Source organism: Chiloscyllium punctatum, chromosome 3 (assembly GCF_047496795.1).
Source record: "Chiloscyllium punctatum isolate Juve2018m chromosome 3, sChiPun1.3, whole genome shotgun sequence".
In the NCBI taxonomy this organism is placed as follows: domain Eukaryota; kingdom Metazoa; phylum Chordata; class Chondrichthyes; order Orectolobiformes; family Hemiscylliidae; genus Chiloscyllium; species Chiloscyllium punctatum.
In genome coordinates, this window is record NC_092741.1 from 114,643,776 (window position 1) to 114,664,386 (window position 20,611).

Here is a 20,611-nt window from a genome sequence, read left to right on the forward strand (position 1 = left end):
TCGGAAAAGAAAATTAATATTGAGGTCATGTATCAGCAGGCAGTTAGGAAACTGGAAGATGAATTAACACAGTACAAACAGACAGCAAGTGGATTGACGCTAAAGGTTGATGATCTGGTGTCTGCAAAGCAAAGAGTGGATATGATTCTGGGCGGTGTGAAGTCTGAACTAGAATCAGTGAAGGCAGAGAAATGGGTGGCAGAGCAAAGAGGCGATGCTCAGAGAGCACAGGTGGACTGCTTGAGCGAGCAGCTTAAGAAAATGCAGGAACAGCTCATTCAGAGAACAAGGGAAGAACAGGAGCAAGAACTCAGGGCTCAGAAACTGCAGGAGGAGGTTGACTATGGCCAACACACAAGGGATGACCTGAAATGTCATCTAGCTGAGTTGACAGAGGCTAACCATACGGCTACAAAAATGATCAGTGAACTCCAAACTCAGCTTTCTGCTGCTAAAATGGAGAAGGTTGTCCTGGAAGAGGAGATCAAAATGCAGTATTTGCAGATGCAGGAGTTCGGCAACAAACTGGGCCAAGCAGAGAAGCAGATGAGCCAGGATAATTGGAAAACACAGCTGGAGAGCAGGGTCAAACAATCCAACTGGGTCGCACAGGATTTACTTAGACAGGTGAGAGGCCAGCACCATCTGGAATGGCGTAAAGCAAAAAACCAGAAGAGGGTAGTCTTGGAGGAAAACTATTATTTACCTGGAGGTATGAGGCCAATGACCTCTTTAATTGAAGTGGAGTTTTCAGAGAGTGAGCCATGTAGTCGGCCATCTATTCTGACCACCCAGCACGCTGCTTTGCTGGGGACATCTGTGCAGAAAGCCCCAGGCCCGGCGGAAACGAAATACATTCAAAGTAAACTGCTGGAGACGAGGCCGACCACGCCAGCTGACGAAGGACAGCAAAATATTAGACCATTAAGGACCTTGAAACAGCCATCGGAGGTACATTTTTGACAAAAGCTGGTTTGAGAAAACCCTTTTCCTTGGGGAGCTTTGTGGTGAGCAGCTTGCTGGCACTCCATCGATAGTGGACCAGATTGTCATGAAACTGGGTTGCGTCAATACGTTGCTTTCCCATTGGTTAGCTCAGTTCTGTGCAGCAAACACACATTAAAAACATTAGCTACTTACAATTCAGTTTCTAGATTAATTGTTGATTTTTAACACAAGAATATGTTTCAGATTTGTGTATTAGGCCCAAATTTACTTTTTTAAAGTACAATACTAGCAAAGCTTGCCCGAGTGGCTAATCAATGTTATTTCCTTCAAAATTTAATTTCTAAATGTTCTCCCTCACCACCACTTACCCCAACACAGCCTCTGCTTACTCCACATCTCAACCCCGTTTATGAATTGACAATTGTCACCTCACGACCTGATGGGTTGCCAACGATGATTGGATGTATTCCTGGAGGGATCATCACATGACTTATCCTCCTGCTCCAGCCATTGGTCAGTCAGCATATCCATTCTTATGACGTACACCCTTCCTCCAGCAATTGAAACAAAGAGACTCCTTACCCAATTGCTGTCAGTCGTCCAGCTTTTCTTTCTGCTTTCAATATTTTTATTCCTTGTAAACAGAACTGTTCCAAGAAGACTACAAGAAAAACCTTTATCTTTTTTAATGTTGCTGTAATACGGCTCCCCCTGCCAATCAGAATTGAACACTGCAATGTCCTGGACTTTGATCTTCAGCTTCTGAAGATTCCTGGCTAATCCTGGAGCGTTGGCAACCCAATATCTTCCTTTTAGCTCATGTTGTATTTCTACACCTTCATCATTGCCAAAGCAGCCCCTTAAATTCTGAAATCTTTCTATCCCTTTTTATTCAGTTCTCAGCTTTGAATTGAAAAGGTCGATGACCTGAACATGGCATCCATAGCTAAGATACTCCTCATCCCATTCTGGAGTATACAATGAGAAAAGATGTTCCCAAGCTTATCTCCATGTACCATTCACTTGTTCTGATTTTGTCAACATTCACTTCTTCTGACATTTTTGACCTTACACTGTGAGTATATCTTGCCCTCTTTATTTCTCTTCTCAAGCCTTGATTTTCTTTAAATCAATCTCTGATTGTCATTCTTTTCTAAGACCCTCAAAGTGGCACAACTCCTTACTTCCTTCCTCTTGCCTTCCATCTATATTTCTAGATATTTATTGATATTTTCTTAACTTGTTCAGACATGTTATGACACATCTTTGGAGCAGGTTGAACTTGAAACCAGTCCTCTCGGCTCAGGGGTAAGATACTACTGCTACTCCACAAGCGCTCCCCCATCTCTAATTGCAAAACTAGATCTGTATCTTCAACATTCCACAGTTCATAATTTCCTGGTGTTCTGCTGGAAAATCTCTCCTATTTGGTGTGAGCTAAGAGGACAGGAAGGAAAACCAGCTTAGGTATTTTATTTATGTTCTTTTCAATTCCAAATCCTGGGTCAGCACTGCACTCTTTCCCAACCATCATCCTAGCATTGCTGAACAGAAATAATTGAATGTTGTATCTCGAAGTTAATTTGGGGGAAAAAAAAGTGCAATTTCGTCAAACAGTTGTAGAGTAAAATTGCTTTCCCAATCTGTAGGTGTTGAAAGAAGAATAATCTCGAATATTCTCATGTGCATTAAGATCAATCTGGAAATACTGTTGCCCAGCAGAAGAAATGGGTGCTTAGACATGTAGTTAAAGAGCACCACCCTCTCCACTCCATGGTTCAGTCAGATGCCATGGAATAAGCATGAGACGTAGAATCCCTACAGTGCAGATAGAGGCCTTGCAGCCCATTGGGGCTGCATCAACCCTCCATTGGGCATCACATCCAGAACCCTCCCCAATCCCCATAACCCTGCATTTCCCATGGGGTAACCCTTCTAGCCTACACATTCCTGGACACTATGGGGCAAGTTGGCATGGCCAATCCACCTCACCTGCATATCATTGGACTGTGGAAGGAAACCAGACCACCCAGAGGAAACCTCCACACAGACATTAAAACCAATGTAAAAACTGATGTTAAAATTCTGTAGTGATTATCCTCATTAGAAAAAAAAGTCTGTGGAAATAATATGTAGTGTAAGTTGATTATGCTGTAAATTGCTAAATTTCCAGGTTAGTTAATTAAGTAAGTCTTAAAATGACCTATTAGAATACAGAAGAAATATAATAACTTTCTACTTAAAGCACCTGTACATTGTTTATTCTATTTTCTGAAACTCCCCTCTTCCACAGCTTTGGTCCTCATGGTTGCAATGGACCTTTCCACTCATTGATTCTCTATTGGCAGCCAATCCCCAAATCACGTATCGTTTGCCAACTCTACGACTTGCCACCCCTGTGACTCTTTTACTTACCTTTTCACCAATCCTTCCTTTTGATGGATGTCACTGCTGCATCACTCTTTCAATCACTCCTTTCCTCTATTGAACCCTCATTCTGAGCAAGAGTCATAGAGATGAGCAACAGGCAGGAGTAGCAGCTGAATTTTGACTCTGTAAACTAAGGCCCCATTAATTGATGAATTTTAAAGAGAAATGATGTTATACTTTAAATGAGGAATTACTGCATCTTATATTTATAACCCTTAGTTTTGGTGCTAGTAAACTCTTGTTGAATTAGATTTCAATGCACATTGTGTTAAGATGTGATCACAATTGTTGAATTTGTGCCGCATGTTAGTCAGGATATGAAGTGGCCCCTTCCATGGCAGAAAGCTAAACTTCTCCGATATAGTTGAGTAGAGTTAATTACTTGAAAATTGCTGATAATTTGTCTAATAAACAGGATGAATCTATGTTTGTATCTCAGCGGTGCACCCTCAAACCTCTTTCAGCAAACAGCTTAGAGGTTGTGGGGCAATGATAGCATCCCTGTCTCTGAGCCAGATGGTCCAGGTTCAATTCCCACAGTGTGTCAGAAAGATTGATCTAAAAGAAAGTACTGAACAGTCAGCTTGCCTCACTGAGGGTTAGAATAGTTGTCTATTTGTATATGTTAGTTTGAGAAAAGTCAGAGTTTGTCACTTTGCTAAATCAAGCAGTTTAATACAGAATTGTCAAAGTATTTTAAACTTGAACTGGGGAATAAATAGTTTTACCTGGCAGGGAGAAAAGAGGAAGGATAGAATTACCATGATGCTGGTCCACTAAAGAATCTGGCTGTCTTATCATCTTTATTTCTTATGCAAATTTACTTTGCTGCTGTGGTTATAGGTGATTTTGTTTCAGCAATTATGCTGCTGGTCTTAAATCTTTCATTGGGTTTCCATGCCAACAGTTCATTCCAATGATCTTTTGAGGGTCGTGTCCTTGTCATCTTGCTCTTTTTGGCTCTCTCGCTGTCTGTTCCCCCTTGCTCTGGTGATTGTCCAACATGGCTGTGATCCAATTCCTCATCATTTTCAACATTATTAATTTTCACAGATGGCAGAGCTGGACCTAAGCAAATTGAGTTGTGAAATGGGCAAAGCTTTCTCGGACAAAGAGGCTGTTTTGTTTGGAAAGGAAAGTTTCAAAAATAATAACAAGCATTTAGAAGCAGAACCGAAAATCCTTAAACCAAATGAGAACACCCATAATGCTCCTGTATCTCACAGTGATCAGAGAGTATGGCACAAATATAAGGGTGATTTTGTGCAAGCCAGGTTAAGTGAAATGAGTATTTCATCCAGTCCTGAGCAAATCTCACAGAATACTCCAGTGAAACTTCATTCTGAGACAAATGTAAACCATCCAAACAATAATACATTTCTGATGCAAATTGGTGACAAATGTCACACGAGCTGCGACCAAAACATCTTCACCAAAGTCCAAGATAAATTTGTCCCTTCATCTACAATTCTGGAATTTCAGGGCATACGTCGTAAAGTCATAGTGCAAGACTTGGTCGAGGCTGACCTCCTGAACAAAAATGTTGCTGAGCAGCTTGAGAAAGGAGTCAAGACCGTTTCTCAAGTTGAAAATTCCCTTGGCAAGTATCTGAACAAAATTAATTCAATTGCTGGCTTGTACTTAGAAGCCAGTAAACAAAAAATGTGCTTCAATGAGGCAGCAAGAGCGGGGATCATTGAATCCTCTGTAGCCCTCGAGTTTTTGGAAGCTCAAGCTGCAACAGGCTATATTGTCCACACACAGTCCAATGGAAAGTACTCTGTTCAAGAGGCTGTTGAGAAAGGACTCATTCCCCTCGAGTTTAAAGAAAGACTGCTTGAAGCAGAGAAAGCGGTCACAGGGTATTTTCATCATGGCAAGATCCTGTCTGTATTCCAAGCCATGGAGAGCAAGCTGCTTCCAAGTCAAATTGGAAGCAGGCTGCTCGAAGTTCAGATTGCAACTGGAGGAATCATTGACCCAGTGCGGAGTGTTAGATTACCTTTGGCGACTGCATGCAAGCAAGGTCTCCTCAACCACGACACTACCCAAAACCTGTATAAGGTGCTTAATAACACGAAAGGCTTTCAGAATCCAAACAACACCAAACAAGCTATGCATTACGCAGAATTGATAAAATTTTGCGTGGTGGATTTAGAAGGGAATTATCTTCTCCTCCCCTTTGGGACCCGCAAGATATCCACTCCATCCCCTACAAGGCCTAATACTATTTCAGTAGTTGATACCAGCACAAAGTCAGAAATAACTTTATATGATGCGTTTCTGAAGTATTATATTGAGAAGCAGACCTACCTTGAACTTTCAGCACTGCAGTCCCACTGGAGGGAGACCATTGACAAGGGCAGCAGTGAGTATTTTCTTATTGACAGTAACTCTGGAAGGCAGTTCAGCCTCAATGATGCTTTAACCCAGGGTCATATCAGCCAAACAGAACTTAATAAATACCGGGATGGCCACATCACAGTGACTGAGCTGGCTGACATGTTGATAAGCAGAGCCTCTGTAGTTTCCAATCCCAATAGTCCAATTGCAGGCATTTGGAATCCTAACAGCTGTAGAAGAATTTCTATCCTGAAAGCTATGCATCAGAATTTGGTGGAGAGGCTGACAGCCACTCGATTGCTTGAGGCGCAGGCTTGTACTGGTGGAATAATTGATCCAGCAACTGGGAAGAAATTCTCCATTTCGGAAGCATTGCAGCGAGAATTAGTTGACAGTGAAATTGCTGCTAGCATCCAAAAATCTCAGCAAGCTTACAGAGGTTTCCTTCAACCTGGGACACAGGCAATCATATCGACTGCAGAAGCTGTGCACAAGAACCTCTTGGGTCATGACCTTGGTCACCGATTCCTTGCTTTACAATATTTGACTGGTGGGCTAGTGGATCCAAATCTTCCAGGAAGAATTTCCTTAGAAGATGCTCTGAGAAGACACCTTATTGATGACAAGACAGCTCAGAGATTGACAGATGAAAAGATGCATGCCAAGAACTTGGTTTGTCCCAAGACCAAACAAAAGATTTCATACAAAGAGGCTTTGGCCAGAGCCATATTCGACTGCCACACAGGTTTGAGACTGCTGGAAGCAGCTGAATATTTCTAACACTTCCGCTTAATTGCATACCATTTTGTTTCCCATCTCCTTTTGCCACACACTTTCTCTGCTCATGTATACGCTATAGCAGCTGTGTGTCGGGCTTTGGTTTGTTAGAACATGAACATTTTAGATTCCAGCTTCTATGTGCTTGAACACTTGGCAATCTTCCAGTATCTTTTCCCACTGGCCATTCGTCACAAGCTGATCTAACATTTCAGTGTCACTATGTGCTTTGACTTCGGGAGGACCATGATTAAGCCCGATCTGGAAACCACAGGATTAAATTCAGCCACATGTTCTCTGACAGTTGTTTTCTTCCTTGTCCTCCAAGCCTTGAGTTGCTGAGCCTGATTTCCATACTTACACCACCTTTCCGCTGAGATCTATTAACTTAATATAGAGATAGATTGACCTTCTAGTCAACTTGGAATATCCCAGTAAATGATCTGGTTATTAACTGAACTGTTGTGGCATATAACCTACATTTGTGTCACTTTTCTTCCTCACCTTTCATCATTGTCTTTCTACTTTGCTGTTACAATTTAAATTCAAAACATTAACTTGCGCTCTCTCTCCATGGATGCTGCCTGACCTGCTGTGATCTCCAGCATTTGTTGTTTTCAGTACAGATTCCAGCACCTGCAATAATTTGCTCCTTCAGCACAAATTCTGTTTGCTTCTCACTTAGTTGACCAGAATGGACACAAATGAGAGCTGTTGAGCGATTTGCATGGAATCCCGGTCAGAATCGCATAAGCGTGCCAATGATGTGAACTGAGACCTGTGGTTAGATTCTAGATCTGATCCTAATCCAAAGTCACAATAAAAGGTATCCTTAAGGTGATGAAAAGATTTAGTCTCCACAAGAGTGTACGGAGATTATTCCAACTGATACGACATGGATAGATATATATGTGGCAAGTGGATTAGTGAGAGTGAGGTTATCCTCTCATGTTGGTCACTTTCTTCCACTTTGTGTGTTGAGCATCCATAACAGGACTGGTTGCCCCCAGTTGTCACAAATAATGATGACCTGTTCTGTGTTTTAACTCCCTGAGCATTTGATGCTTCAACATCTAAAAAAAAAACAAGATTGTCCATTTTTTGACATTCATTCAGTTTTTATAGTGCACCTTGATTGTCCTTGGGGAATGTTGCTGAGCCACCTTCTTGAAAGCTCTAGTCCACGTGAAGGGGAAAGGTGAGGGGTAAGGTACGTCCACAGTGCTGTATCAATGCTCTGTAGTGCTCAAAATTATGAAGGGTTTTGACCATACGTGAGGAGAAACTATAGTGTTTAGTAACCAGTGGATAAAGCTTCAAGATATGTAATTGGCGTAATAGCGAGGAGGCATCAGGAAACTTCATGCTATGCATTATTTTCTGGAATGCAAAGATCTGCAGGCAATGGAAGCAGATTTAGTAGTAATCTTCAAAAGGGTATTGAATAAACATGTAATAGTGAAGCATTTGAAGGATTATGAACTGAGTGGGATGAATCCGAAAGCTCTTTAACAGATTTGCCATAGGCATAATGGGCTAAACGATCTCCTTCTGTAGTACAAGATTCCATGAATTATTGTGATCATTGAAATGAATAATATAAGGAAAATTGGGCTATTTTAGCTCATAAAGCTAATTTTTACTTCAACGTTTTGCTCATGAGCATTACACTTTTAATGTTCTGGTGAATAGATATACTAAAATTGCATATTACTGCTTAAAATAGGATTTGGAAATAAACTATAAAATGTAAGCTCCTTCAGTAGGTTCCTTTAGTAGGTTTTGCTGCAAAATTAGTTTTGTCATAACCACCTAGCCCCCTGCGAAATTTAGCCAGCATCCTGCTGTCAAAGGAGTCCTGCCAAGTTGCTGTAATACATCATGTGTAGAGATGGTACACACTGCTGCCAGCAGATGCTGGTGGTGGAGAGAGTGAATGCTTAAGGTGAGGTGCTCGTTAAGTGGACTGCATTGTCCTGGACATGTCAAACTTCTCAAATGTCATTGGCTGAAATCTTCCAGGCAAGTGGGGAACACTCTATCCCACATCTAACTTGTGCCTTGTAGTTAGTAGACATCTGTAGATGGGTTGGGGGATTGCAGGGCATTTATTTGTGATTGCAGGATGTGGATGACACTGGCTAGGCTAGCTTTTCTTGCATAAGTCTAATTGTCCTCCACAGCCACCTGATGAAGGAGCGGTGCTGCAAAAGCTAGTGCTTCTAAATAAACCTGTTGGGCTATAACTTAGTGTTGCTTGATTTTTCACTTTGTCCACCCCAGTCCTATACCAGCACTTCCACATCATGTCCTCAAGTAGATGGTGGTGACTTGCCTCCTTGAATAATTGCAGTCCATTATCAGTCAGGAGGTCGGTTTTTGCTGTAGGACTTCAAGTCTCTGACATGCTTTTGTCATCACAATACATATATGGTGAATCCATTCAATTACTGGTTAATAATGACTCGCCCAGATCAGTAATGCTGTGGTAATACTGCTGAATGGTGAGGGCTGATAGACAGTCTCTCATGGATATTGTTATTGTCTATCACTTACTTTGCATGAATGTTATAGGCCAGCCCCAAGCCTGAATGTTGTCCACATCTTGCTGTATATGTATATGGAGTGCTTTAGTGTCTGAGGAATGTGAAAGATTCTAAACGTTGTGCAATCATTGTCAAATATCTCCCATATCTAACCTTATCATGATGGAGAAAGACCATTGATAAAGCAGCTGAAGATGGTTTGGCCTTGGAAGCTAACGTGAGGAACTCCTGCAGCGATGTCCTGATGAATGGTCTCTGATATCATAACTATGTTCCTTTGCATTAGATATGGTTCCAAGAAGTGGAGACCTGCCCCAGTTGCAATTTTGCCTCCTCTTGTGCTTATCATTATATACATATATGTCTGTAATGGAATGTATTAAAACATGCTACAAGGCATGAACTTAATAAATTTTGCCAGTCGTCTTGATTTTTTAGTAATGTTTTACTGTTTAATCAAGTCAGAAATCTCAATACCTCACCCCACAACCATGGTTCATCTGACTCACACAATGACAATTTATTGCACCTTAAATCAACTAAGATATCTGGCAAGGCACTTCGCTGGACCATTGTGAAACAAAATAGAGTACCAAGCCAAATAAGAAGATATTAGGTGAGGGAACCAAAAACCTGGTTCAAGAGAGATGTTTTAAGGAGAGTCTTAGAGGAGGGAAATGAGATCTAGAGGTGTAAGAAGGGTATTCCAGAGTTTGAGACCCAGTCAACTGAAGCCTAATGGTGGAGCAATTAAAATTGGGGTATGCAATAGGCTAGAAGGTTGTGAGACCAGAGATGAGAAGGATTGGGAAGGTAAAGCTATGGAAAGATTTGAATAAGATCCTTATTTATGTAGAGAAGCATAAGGGTGATCGGAAATGAAACTAGGTGCAAGTTAAGACATGGACAGAAAAATTTTGGGTCGTCTCTACTTTTAAAGAGAGTAAAATATGGGAAACCAGTCAGCAGAGCATTGGGACAGTTGAGTCTCGAGGTTAGGAAAGCATAAGTGAGAATTCAGTGGATGAGCTGAGACAAGGGCAATGTTGAGTGATGTCATAAAGTTTAAATAGTGCAAGTATATGGTCAGAAGCTCATCGCAAGCTATTAATATCACATGGTTGCCAGGGAGAGGCTTGAGGTCTGTCGTTCTGGAACAGAGCTTGTAGCATAGACTGCAAACTATGTTCTAGATTTTGTAAATAAGGCTGAACCACTCTCCAATACACTCAGACTTAGATATCACTTGAAAACTGACCAATGAGAAAGAGTCCACCCTGCAGATTTAACATCCGGGGGTAACATTAACATTATTGAATCCTGACAGAATGGAAGCAGGCCGTTCAGCCCTTTGAGCCCATACTGACCATACAAGGAGCATCTGATCCACACCCACATTTCCCATGGGCATTCCACCTAGTCTGCACATTTGTGGACACTATGGGCAATTTAATACGGCCAATCCACTTAACCTGCAGATGTTTGGGCAATGGGTGGAAACCGGAGGACCTGGAGGAAATCCAAGCAGACGCTGGGAGAATATGCACACTCCACAGACAGTCGCCTGAGGGTAGAATTGAATCTGGTCCCTTGTCTGTGAGGCAGCAGTGCTAGTCATGAATCTACCGTGCCACCCTAACATGGGTAGATTCTACACCTCAATGGGTAGGAGGTCCTACCTTTGCAAGTTGCCAGCCAAGCAGATTAAACAGCAGTTCCAATCCTGGCAATGTCAGATCCTGGGCTGGGTATTGCAGGCAGGACCACAAAGAAGGCACTAATGGACCCTGGACAAAGTCTGGGTCATGGATTGAGAGGAGAGGGTTTGGGCTAGGTTAGGGAGAGGGAAGGGGTAATGGTTGGGAGGGTGGTTGGTTGGTGTTTAAAGTGGATATGTACGAAGGAAGTTTCTAGGATTGGGGTGATGGTGCCCTTGGTGCACGAAAGGCACTCCCCATGGACAGTACCCCATCCATACCGTCTGCCTTTTCTTTTAGCTGCCTACATCTGCCCATACCACCTGGGGCCATTGTATTTTGACAAGTTCAATTGGCCTTTAATTATTTAGTGATATATGATGGATGGGCTCTCGATTTTGGTACCCACCCACTTGACACATTATGGTGGGTATACGTGAAGGTTGGTTGGGAAAAACTCTAATTTTTATGTACACCCACCAACCCCTGTCAAAAAGCACACCTCTCTCGGGCATATAAAATCCAATTTAGTGGTTTTATTTAAAAGGAAGAAGACTGTACACATCCAATAATGGATGTTGAGTAAGATGATGGGTAAGCAGTTCAGAGAAATGGTGAGATGGAGCTCGATATCTTCAGCATCTGTGTAAACCTAGTATAGTCCCTTTGCATTCTGTTAATATAGGGCAGAATGTAAATGAGAAATAGGAGGGGGCCAAGGACAGCAGAAATAATGGTATAAGAACAGGAGGGGAAACCATTATAAGTGACTCCGGTTATGAATTGATAACTACTATTAGAACCTGGTATGTACAGTCCCTCTCTCAACATCCATAAGATGTTAGAGGATGGTAGTGTGGTCAGCCATATCCAAGGCTGCAGGCAAGTTGAGGAGTAGCAAAGTTCTGCACACTAGGAGCTCCCAGCTATGATCCAAAGTCTGATTTGAGCCGAGGTATATGTCAAGCCTCAACAGTGCTCAGTTAGCGAGGGAACTCAATTGCACAGGTTTCCTGTTCCTGTGATCCCTTGTTAGGAAAATCCTCTGTCACTGTTGAACAGGGAGCAAGATTTGGCTCCGCTCAGTCAGTACTTACACATGGTTATGATCAAGGTCAGGAGGGGCTACCAGGAACTGAATTGTCACTATCTAATTCTACAAGACCAAGAAATCAACAAACTGAGCTTCTGATCTTGAAGTGAATGCAAGATTTACTGCCGTTTGAATATCCTGCTGGATTTACCTTCCCATTCCAGCGACTGTCTTTTGCTCAGCAGTAAAGGTGGGGACAGAAAATTTTAAGCAAGAATATGAAGTTACAACAGACCTTTACTAAAAGAACGAGCAGATTTATATAAATGATTTGGATTGGAATATAGGAGGAATGGTTAGTAAGTTTGCAGAGAATGATGTAGTGGATGGTGATGAAGATTATCTCAGTACAACAGGATCTTGATCAGATGGGCAAAGGAGTGGCAAATTGGAGTTTAATTTAGACAAATATGAGGTGTTGCATTTTGATAAGGCAAATCAGGGTAGGACTTCTACAGGTAATGGTAGGGTCTGGAGAGTGTTGCAAAACAAATAAACCTTGGGTTGCAGGTTCACAGTTCCTTGAAGGTAGAGTCACAGGTAGACAAGGTAATGAAGAAGGTGAAAGAACTGTGGATGCGTGAATCAGAAATAAAAACAGAAATCAGTGAAAAAGCTTAGCAGGTCTGGCAACATCTGTGAAGAGAAATCAGAGTTAACGTTTCAGGTCCGGTGACCCTTCCTCAGAACCCAGTCACCAGACCTCAAATGTTAACTCTGACTTCTCTCTATAGATTCTGCCAGACCTGCTGAGCTTTTCCAGCAATTACTGTTTTTAGTATTGAAGAAGGCCTTTGGTGCACTTGTTTTTCTCAGTCAGTTCACTGATTATAGGAGCTGTGGCTGTACAGGACATTGGTTAGGCCATTTTTGGAATACAGTGTTCTCTACTATAAGAAAGATGATGTTAAACTTGAAAGGGTGTAGAAAAGATTTACAAGGATGTTGCTGGGATGGATGGTTTGAGCTACAAGGAGAGGCTGAATAGGCTGGGAGTATTTTCCCTGGAATGTTGGAGACTGAGGAGTGACCTTTTAAAAATTTATAAAATCATGAGGGACACGGATAGGGTGAATTGCCAACGACTTTTTCCGAGGGTAGTGGAGTCCAAAACTAGACGGCTTAGGTTTAAGGTGAGAGGGGAAAGATTTAAAAGAGACCTATGGGGCAACTTTTTCACGCAGAGGGTGGTATGTGTATGGAATGAGCTGTCAGAAGAAGTGATGGAGGCTGGTGCAATTGCAGCATTTAAAAGGCATCTGAATGGGTCTATGAAGAGGAAGGGTTTGGAGGGATATGGCCAAATGCTGACAAATAGGACTAGATTAATTTAGGATATCTGGTTCGTATGGATGAATTGGACTGTACAGCTCTATGACTTGATATACAAGGGTTGTTGCTGTCTTGTTGGTTCTACTGTAAAAAAAGGTGTTTAATTCTCAATATTTGATCTTTTCCAGTACTTTGAACACTAAGTTGTTCATCAATAAATTTTTAAAAAACTAGATACGTTAATTCTTCCAGACATGCTCGTGTGAGTGGACTTATTTGCCATTTTTAGCATGAACACTTATTCAGTAAGGGAATGCTTTTGGAGATCACCAAGGGTAGCCTTCTGCTCTTCCTTACCAACCTTGTTAAAGAGGGATGACTATCAAAGATATTTCAGCATCCACTGTTTTGAAAGATTACCACTAGTACACTGTAGCATAATTTATAATAAAACCCTTTGCAGTTTGTAGTCCAATTGCTGACTTGTTTCTTAATAAAATAATGTTCTTGTTTGAATTTTTCCTTGTCTTCTGCTTGAGAAGTCATTTTCAGAAGTCACACGACACCAAGTTATAATCCGAAATCCCAAATCAGGTGTAGCTGACAAAGGAGCATAGCACCGAAAGCTTGTGCTTTCAAGTAAACCTGTTGGATTATAATCTGGTGTTGTGTGACTTTTGATTTTGTCCACCCCAGTCCAACACTGGCACCTCCACATCGTGATAAGTCATTTGTTTCATACTGCTGTTTCATACTGCTGTTTCATTGTAACTATATGATCTACATTTACTTGGAGATGTGCTGTGTAGATATTGCTATTGTATTGTTGCAAAATCAACCACAGAAAACCTCTTCAGGGGCAATGTTATACATTTGAAAATAGAAACTCAGGATGCCCAAAGTCCATAATTGGTTCATGCAGCATTGAGAGCAGGAGCTTCATGTTTTAGGATGTACCCTTTGCATTAAAGTTCAGACTAAGAATCAGATCAAATGGAAACTACTATGTTCAGTTTTTGGAGCAGTATGTTTAATTCTGTATGTTTACGGCTTGGCATTTATTCCAGAAAAGTTTCAGTTTTGGTTTTCTTTCTTTGAAATGCCATCAATACAGTTGGTTCTGCTATAACCCGTGTTTCTTCAACGCAAATTGGCTTTAATGCAATTGAAGAATTTAGACTGTTATTTGCAGAACACAAACTCTCCTTACCCGTATTGGCTATAATGCGATTCAGGCCCCATTAGTTTAAATGGAACAGTTATTGCGTGATTTTCTTATAATGCAAGATCGCATGAGAATGGAACTACATCGTTATATCAGAACTGACTGTATTTGAATTATATCAAATCATTGCTCTTAACTTCCATATCAATCAATTTGGTGATTAGTGTTTTGAAATGTAATGACCTGTGGTGGGTAGTTAGGTTTGATTATCACTTTGCGAGAAGTAGTTAAGGTTCCTTATAGTGGATGGTTTTGTTTTGAAAACTTCTAGAAATCGGTAGAAGAGGCAAAGCAAGAGCATGTTGATAAAGTTGGCGAATTGTTGAAATGGGTGTCTGAGAAGAGCAAGTGCTTGGCAAAGAGACGACTGGCATCTCCTGCAGCGGAGCCTGGTGAAGTGGAAAAGTCGCTTTCTGAGAATCAGGTACTATAGATTGCCTAATTTTAAATTTGTATATTTTGCACACAGTATGTATACATACAAACCTACATGTTAGGAGCAAAAGTAGACATTGATCCCTTTCAGCCTTTCATAGGCTGGCATATGAGAGGGTAGAGTCAATGCATAACAGCATGCAAGAAGTATTGTTTTTGAGAAAATGCCATTTTAAATTACCAATTTCATGCAAAATTTTAAGTTGCATCACTTTCCTTTGTGGATGGGTGCATCCAAGTGGGAATTTGAATTGGCTGTATGGTGACAAATGAAGATCTTGGTACAGAACAACAAAAATAATAACTTGGAATGATGTTGTGCCTTTCATCTTGTACAAATATTCCAAAGCATTTCACAGGAATATAATAAAACAGAACTTGATACGGTGCTGTGTGTGCAGTTGTGAAGATGGGTGACCAAAGGTTTGGTGAGAAGTGGAAAGGTTTCAAGGCAGAATTTCAGGACTTAAGCAACTGGAGGCATGTCTGCCTGTGGTGAAGTCAATAATACACCAGGGCTAGAATTGTAGAAGCACTAAGCGGAGATTGGGGCTGGAGGAGATTGCAGAAATAGGGAAGAATGAGATTTGTACAATAAAATAACTCCACAGAGACTGATATCCCATCAAGTCACCCTATATTTACAAAGGAACAGCCCTTGACTATCCTGATAAAGGGCCTTTGCCTAAAACATTGATTTTCCGGCTTCTTGGATGCTGCCTGACCTGCTGTGCTTTTCCAGCATCACTCTAATCTTGACTTTAGTGCTGCCTCATACAGAATCAGGCACCAGAATGTCAGCATTTCTGACATGTACCCTTTTTATATATCAGCCACGGCTCTGTGATTGGATTAACAGCCCCAATCAGGGAACTAATATTCAATGAGGTACTCCTAGCTGACCTTGTTACAATCACTACATCCCTCCCACTCTGACTGAGAGGACATGGACTGGTCCTTTTTCTAGGAGAGTCACCTAAGGTGCGACATGGATGGCATGTAAAGCATGGGAACTCACCTATTCCGGCAGGAGCCTCCTTGGTAGCTTCATCTGGCAGGAAATGATGTTGTGGCAGATGAAAAATTACTAATATTCTTGACGGCCTGTGGAGCTGCAGCTTTTTTCTGTCATTAGGAGACTAACTTTCCCTGAGGTAGCAGATACTAAAATCTTTCAAGAATTAACTGACATAGTTGAGAAATATTGTGACCCCAAGCCTCCTCTAATTCTGAGACACTCTTACTTTTACTCTGCAGTTCAAAAATCCCAATAAGAATTCCCCTGATGCTTGACTAGGTTAAGATGACTGACAGAAGCCTGTGAATTTGGTTTAATCTTTAATGAGATGCTTGGAGACTGTCTGGTTTGTGGGATTGATGATCTAACTATGCAAAAACACCTGATAGGTGAAGCACATCTAAACCTCAAACTGACACCACAATCGGCTTTATTGTTGGAAAATGCAGCAAACGGAGCAGATGATTTACAAGGTATTCTGATGGAATGGACACCTTCACCAGTCTGACTGAGGTTGGGGAACACCACTTGACTGCAAGAATTACATAGTTGCATAGCCTCACTCAGGACACATCCTCGTCAGAGGAACTCTAGGTTGGCTCACAGCAAAACCCCAAAACAAAGCCCAACCTCCACCAAACAGTTAACATCTTTTCAGGATCCTGGCCAGCAAGCCATTGTAGTTGTTCTTGGTATGCAGACTCAAGACAGCAAAAGATTGCTACTAGACTTAAATTGAGTAAGATGACTCCTAGGCTGGTATCCCATCACCAAGTCACCTTTTATTTACATGTGAACAATCCTGACTATAGTACTCTCTCATACAAAGTCAGGCACCCCAGAGTCAGTATCCCTGACACTTAATCATTTTATGTCAGTCAAGGCTCCCTGATTCAACCAGATTAACAGCCCAATCCAGGAAGTCAGATACTATGATCTCCAATTAGACGACCTTGGTACAATTACTACATACACTAGGATGAGAGTTTTAAAATCAAGGTAGATTGGTAGTTCTCCAGTGCTTTGGTTAATGCCTGGGTCATTTCAGGAACTTTGGAACTGTAGACCCATTGGTGAAACTGGAATTCTTTCTACTTATTTCTACCAGGCAAGATTGCTTCCAGCCAGATGATCAATGCCTGATGCTAATGAAGTTTGTTTATAGCAGGGTACATCTTAATTCCCTTGTAAGTCCTTAAATTTGGATCTTTGTCAAATTATGTCAGAATAGTTTGGTCTTGGTGAAGTGGGGTATCATAACTAAATGTTTGTTACCCCAGGCTTGAAAGTGACAGAAGAGAGACACAATGCTGAAGATTTTTGTCTGGCTCTCTTCAGGATTGGACAAGAAACGAGACCTAGACAGAATGAGAAAAGAGTGCTAATTGGTTGGTCCATAATTGATTTGGAGATATAGCAAGAACTAGTTGATTAGTGACATTATGAATTGTGAGCAGAAGGAGGCTGCTGGCTTCAACCTTGTTCCATCATTCACAAAAAATCCTTATTCCCATTCCCACCTACCTCCAATAACCTTTTACTCCTTTGTTTCTCAAGATTCAGTCTACGTCTAATTAAAACTATTCAAGGACCATGATTTTCTTGCCTTTTGAGCAGGAGAGTTCCATAGACACTCAAGCCCTGTGAGAAAACATTTTCCATATCTCCATTTTAAATGAGCAACACCTTGTCCTTAAAAAGTGACCCATAGTTCTAGCTTTTCTCACAACAGGAAACATCCTTTCCACATCCCGTCAAGACCTTATATTTCTACTGAGTTGCTCAATACACTTCAAACCTCCAGTGGACATAACACAACCAGCCCATTCCAGGAATTATTCTGTGAAACCTTTGCTGAGCTGTTTACAACACATTAATATTCTTTCATAAGTACAGAGACTAGTAAACCACATGGTACTCTGTACATGTTCTCACCGGTGCTTTGTATAACTGAAGCATAACCTCCCTACCTTTGTATTGAATTCCCCACACAATAAACAATAACATTATATTAGCTTTCCTAATTAATTGCTGTACCTACATGTTAACCTTTTGTGATTCATGCACTTGGACACCCAATTCCTTCTGTAACTCAGCGCTCTGCAACCTCTCACCAGTTAGATAATATGCTTCTCCCTCTCTTCCTACCAAAATGAACAATTTCATTTTTTCCCACATTAGGCTCCATTTGCCAGTTCTTTGACCACTCATTTAACCTGTCTTTATCCCTTTGGAGCCTTCTTGTTTTCTCTTCAGACCAGGCAGGTCGACTCTAATTGATCAGTGTAGTCAGTGATTGGTTCAAGTCATGAGGAATGCAGCAGGGACTAGTAATTTCAATAATCTCTTCTTCAATTAAGACAGTGTAATGTATTGCCAATTTCCTTTTCTGCCTACAAAGGACAGGGTCTGCATGTGATTGTAAATTCAGTTCTCATATTATATACTAATCCATAAACGTATTTTCAAAGCACCAAATTGAATAATGTGATTGGGTTTTTGGAAGTAACATCATTAGAACAAGATGCCTATTCCTACTTTAATTTCTTAAATTTTGAGAACTGCTGTCCAAAGATGATTGGATAAGTAATGAAAGGGAAGACATTATTGACCTATTAGAAAGGAGTGTGGTAATGGAATAGCCACTCCAAGTTGGCAAAATGGGTTAAAAACCTCTTTCCATACTTTATTGTTTTACAATTCACTTCCTTTTGTATCACAAATTTATTTGAAGTCGCCAAATCCCCAACATTACTGGAATTTCTGTTTCGTGGATTCATTGAAAAGTAACTGTGTGAACTTTGCCTTTGTAGGTTCAATGATCTAGTTTCAATTTTTTTCTTTCCATCACCAAAAAGGGAAAATCTGTCCCAGTGGTGGAGTTGGGATGGGTAAAACCGAGGAAGTGGTCCTCACCCCTACTAAGCAGCTCAAAATAATATTGACAGAAGTCTGTCAATGGCTTGCAACTGATATGTGAGACACTAATGTTTGGTTTTGTTTTCAAACCAAATGCTGTAACCAACTGTTCTTTGTTCAATGGCCCAGAAAAAGAAAGAATAATTATGTCTGTTTAGCTAATTAAGAGACTTTCTCACTGACTTCCTGCCAAGTCTTCACCTAATTCAGATATCTCAATTATTTTTAAATTTTGGTCATGCATCAGTTCCTTATGAATATTTATCAGCGATATCACTGCTGAACTTGTACACTGACAGGGATTACTTGTATTAAAGTACAGTCCTCTTGACTAGTTTTCCACCCTGCTGAAATAGCGCCACAGAGGGCGGTATCCCATCACCAAGTTTAAATTAGATTTTAGATTACTTAGATTAGATTTTTAGATTACTTACAGTGTGGAAACAGGCCCTTCGACCCAACCAGTCCACACCGACCCGCCGAAGCGCAACCCACCCATTCCCCTACATTTACCCCTTTACCTAACACTACGGGCAATTTAGCATGGCCAGTTCACCTGACCTGCACATCTTTGGACTGCGCTTTGTTTAAATGTGGAGAGTTCTTGACACTTGACCTTGCTCAGAGCCACCTCTCAGAGTGAATAGAAGGGCTCCCTGAGTGGAACAGGTTTATAGCTGCAATCAAGGAACTCATACTCCTGGCTGACCTTAATACTATCACTACACCGCACTGCTCAGTAGAGAAAATCTTTCAACAATTATGATGGTAATATCTTACTATTTTGGACTAAAGATGAAAAACAGTGCAGAAGGAGGTCATTTCACCCACTTTTCCTTTTTGAAAGAGCTATGAAATTTATCCCACCTTCCTGTAGTCCTGAACATTCTTCCCCTTCAATTACTCATACAATTCACTTTTGGAGAAGTATACTTCTTCCTCCTCATCCCATTCCCCAAAATCTCCCTTAACTTAGGACAGGAAAAGACCTTTCAGTTTCTTGAGCCTGTTCTCATCAAATGTGTCTGATGTATATCTTAACTCCATCTACTCTTCTGATTCCATAACCAATAGATAGATATTTGTTTGTCAAGTGTATTTATCACAGATTTTAAATGTTTAATTGACCCCAGGCTCAACAGATTCTTAAAGTGTGGGAAGCGTTACAGATTTCCACACCCCTTTCTGTGTAGAAATGGTTCCTCACATCAGCTTTAAACTGTCAGTACATAATGGGGGATGAATGTCTTTGAGGGAAATATGTGAGCTTTAGGACATCTCAGAATAAAACAGAAACTTTCTTTAAGATATGATTGACCTCATTGTTATTCATTATTTGTTCCAGGTGCTTTGTGTGGAATTGTCAAACAAGAAAGATGAGATTGCTGAAGCTATCCACACGACACAGATATTCTTGGCCAAGCACAGTGACAAGTTAGTTTGTTCTTTCTATTTGGTATTATTCAAGAGTAGATAGAAATCCAAAATGGGTGTAATTGAACGTGTGAAAAGGAGAAAATGGGACACATCTCTATCGCCTTCACCACGGTTTGCAACCCTTTACCTTTTGTGTTCTGGGCACCCTCACAATCTGTTCCACTCAATGCTCCTTCCCCTCTATTAACATCATAAAAACCATTGTTTTCCAACCCTTTTGCATTCGGAAGAAGAGTCATTTTGAGCTGTTTTTCTCCAGCATTTTCTGTTTCAATGAAGACAGATGCTAACTACAGCAGATGCCTGATTTTCGCCCTTCTTGTCAGCTTTTATTCTCGGCCCATTTTGGGCAGAAAGTCCTTATTAATAGGATCGCTGTATACAATTCCATTACAAGAGTTCCTGCTAGTTTTCAGTAACATTGTCTGAGGGTTTCTTTCTGGAGGCAACTGACTGTATAGTTGGTGCTGA

At 41.0% G+C, this 20,611-nt stretch overlaps 2 protein-coding genes across 16 annotated transcripts in view; both read left to right on the plus strand.

Moving 5' to 3' along the window:
* Positions 1–20,611, plus strand: part of dst (dystonin) — a 622,282-nt gene that overhangs the window by 315,512 nt on the left and 286,159 nt on the right. For all 15 annotated transcript variants that reach the window (XM_072558451.1, XM_072558477.1, XM_072558489.1 and 12 more), the window contains 2 exons: positions 14,603–14,755; positions 20,049–20,137. In XM_072558451.1, coding sequence (XP_072414552.1) covers positions 14,603–14,755; positions 20,049–20,137 — 242 coding nt within the window. The remainder of the gene's footprint in view (positions 1–14,602; positions 14,756–20,048; positions 20,138–20,611) is intronic.
* LOC140464001 (desmoplakin-like) lies at positions 965–9,456 on the plus strand. The gene has a single exon (XM_072558591.1). The coding sequence runs from the start codon at positions 4,432–4,434 to the stop codon at positions 6,499–6,501; it is 2,070 nt and encodes a 689-aa protein (XP_072414692.1). The 5' UTR covers positions 965–4,431; the 3' UTR covers positions 6,502–9,456.